At 45.7% G+C, this 1,406-nt stretch overlaps 1 protein-coding gene across 1 annotated transcript; it reads left to right on the top strand.

Annotated features, from left to right (window-relative positions):
• Nucleotides 1-999: 999 nt before the first annotated feature.
• Nucleotides 1,000-1,399, top strand: LOC102837684 (60S ribosomal protein L32-like; the record flags this gene model as incomplete). Its single annotated transcript, XM_006861196.1, has 1 exon — nucleotides 1,000-1,399. A coding segment is annotated over exon 1 (399 nt), but the record flags the coding sequence as incomplete, so codon positions are not given.
• Between the last annotated feature and the right edge of the window lie 7 nt (nucleotides 1,400-1,406).

Genomic DNA, 1,406 nt, shown 5'->3' with positions numbered 1-1,406 from the left:
GAGAACCCTGTGGGGCACAGTTCTACTCTGACACACACGGGGGCGCCATGAATGGGATCTACTTATGAAAATTCATCCACTGACAACACTGTGGGGCACAGTTCTACTCTGACACACACGGGGACACCATGAGTTGAAGTCAACTCTCCAGTACCTGGTCTTAGGTGTCTCTCTGGCCCTGTGAAAGGCTTAGGTCTCCACAGTGAACTGAACATCTGCCTGCACTAACTATAAACCACAGACATTTATTGAGCATCTACTATGCAAAGATTAAGTTAACTAAATTGGGTGAATACTCATTTGAATGTCAACATCGAATCTGTTTTTTGATGAGTTTTTTGTTGTTCTTGTGTTATGGCTCATGTCACTTTATTTCCATATTCAGATTTCTCTTCCTAGGGGAAGCCAAGTCTAAAATCTTTTCCATTTTCACGGCTATTGTTTGTATGAGGGTGGTAGATGTTCTATGTGTGAAACCCTCAACTCAGTATTGGGTCTCAAGGAGTGGCCCCAAACTGTGGTACCAAAAGTATTGTATTATCCCATTCCCATCTCAGGAATTCTCAGGATATGTCAGCAGTAGCTATCTACCAGTGCAGGACAACAAGGATTTATGGTCTCATATGTGGGGAAGGAAAAAGACATCAGATCAGTAAAGAAGGTGGGAATGGGAGTACATTTCAGGGATAATTCGGCAAGTTCTCACATAAGGGTTCGTGGCATATGAGAGGGGGAGAACACGGAAGAGGCATAGGGAGCCAAGTAGGATCCTAGATGGCATCCTTAGTCAAGATGGAATCACCAAGAGTTGAAGTTCTCTTATGAGCTTGGTCCTAGGAAAGGAAGGTTGAGAACACCAACTAGGAAAGGAAGGTTGAGAACATCAACCAATTAAAAACTTCTCAGAAAGGCCCAGGAAGCCTGACATAACACAAATTGCTTTTAAGAATGTTCCAGAACATGGCTGCCTACAGAGGAGGCGGCCATTTCGACCGGCATCATGGCTGCCCTCAGACCCCTGGTGAAGCCCAAGATTGTCAAAAAGAGGACCAAGAAGTTCATCCGGCACCAATCAGATCGTTATGTCAAAATTAAGCGTAACTGGCGCAAGCCCAGAGGCATTGACAACAGGGTGCAGAGAAGATTTAAGGGCCAGATCTTAATGCCCAACATTGGTTATGGGAGCAACAAGAAGACAAAACACATGCTGCCCAGCGGCTTCCGCAAGTTCCTGGTCCACAACGTCAAAGAGCTAGAGGTGCTGTTGATGTGCAACAAATCTTACTGTGCAGAGATTGCTCACAACGTCTCCTCCAAGAACCGTAAAGCTATCGTGGAAAGAGCAGCCCAGCTGGCCATCAGAGTCACCAATCCTAACGCCAGGCTGCGCAGCGAAGAAAATGAAT

This window comes from Chrysochloris asiatica, unplaced genomic scaffold (assembly GCF_000296735.1).
Source record: "Chrysochloris asiatica unplaced genomic scaffold, ChrAsi1.0 scaffold00041, whole genome shotgun sequence".
NCBI lineage: Eukaryota > Metazoa > Chordata > Mammalia > Afrosoricida > Chrysochloridae > Chrysochloris > Chrysochloris asiatica.
Note: the sequence above shows the minus strand (reverse complement) of the source record. Positions and strands in the feature narration are given on the sequence as shown.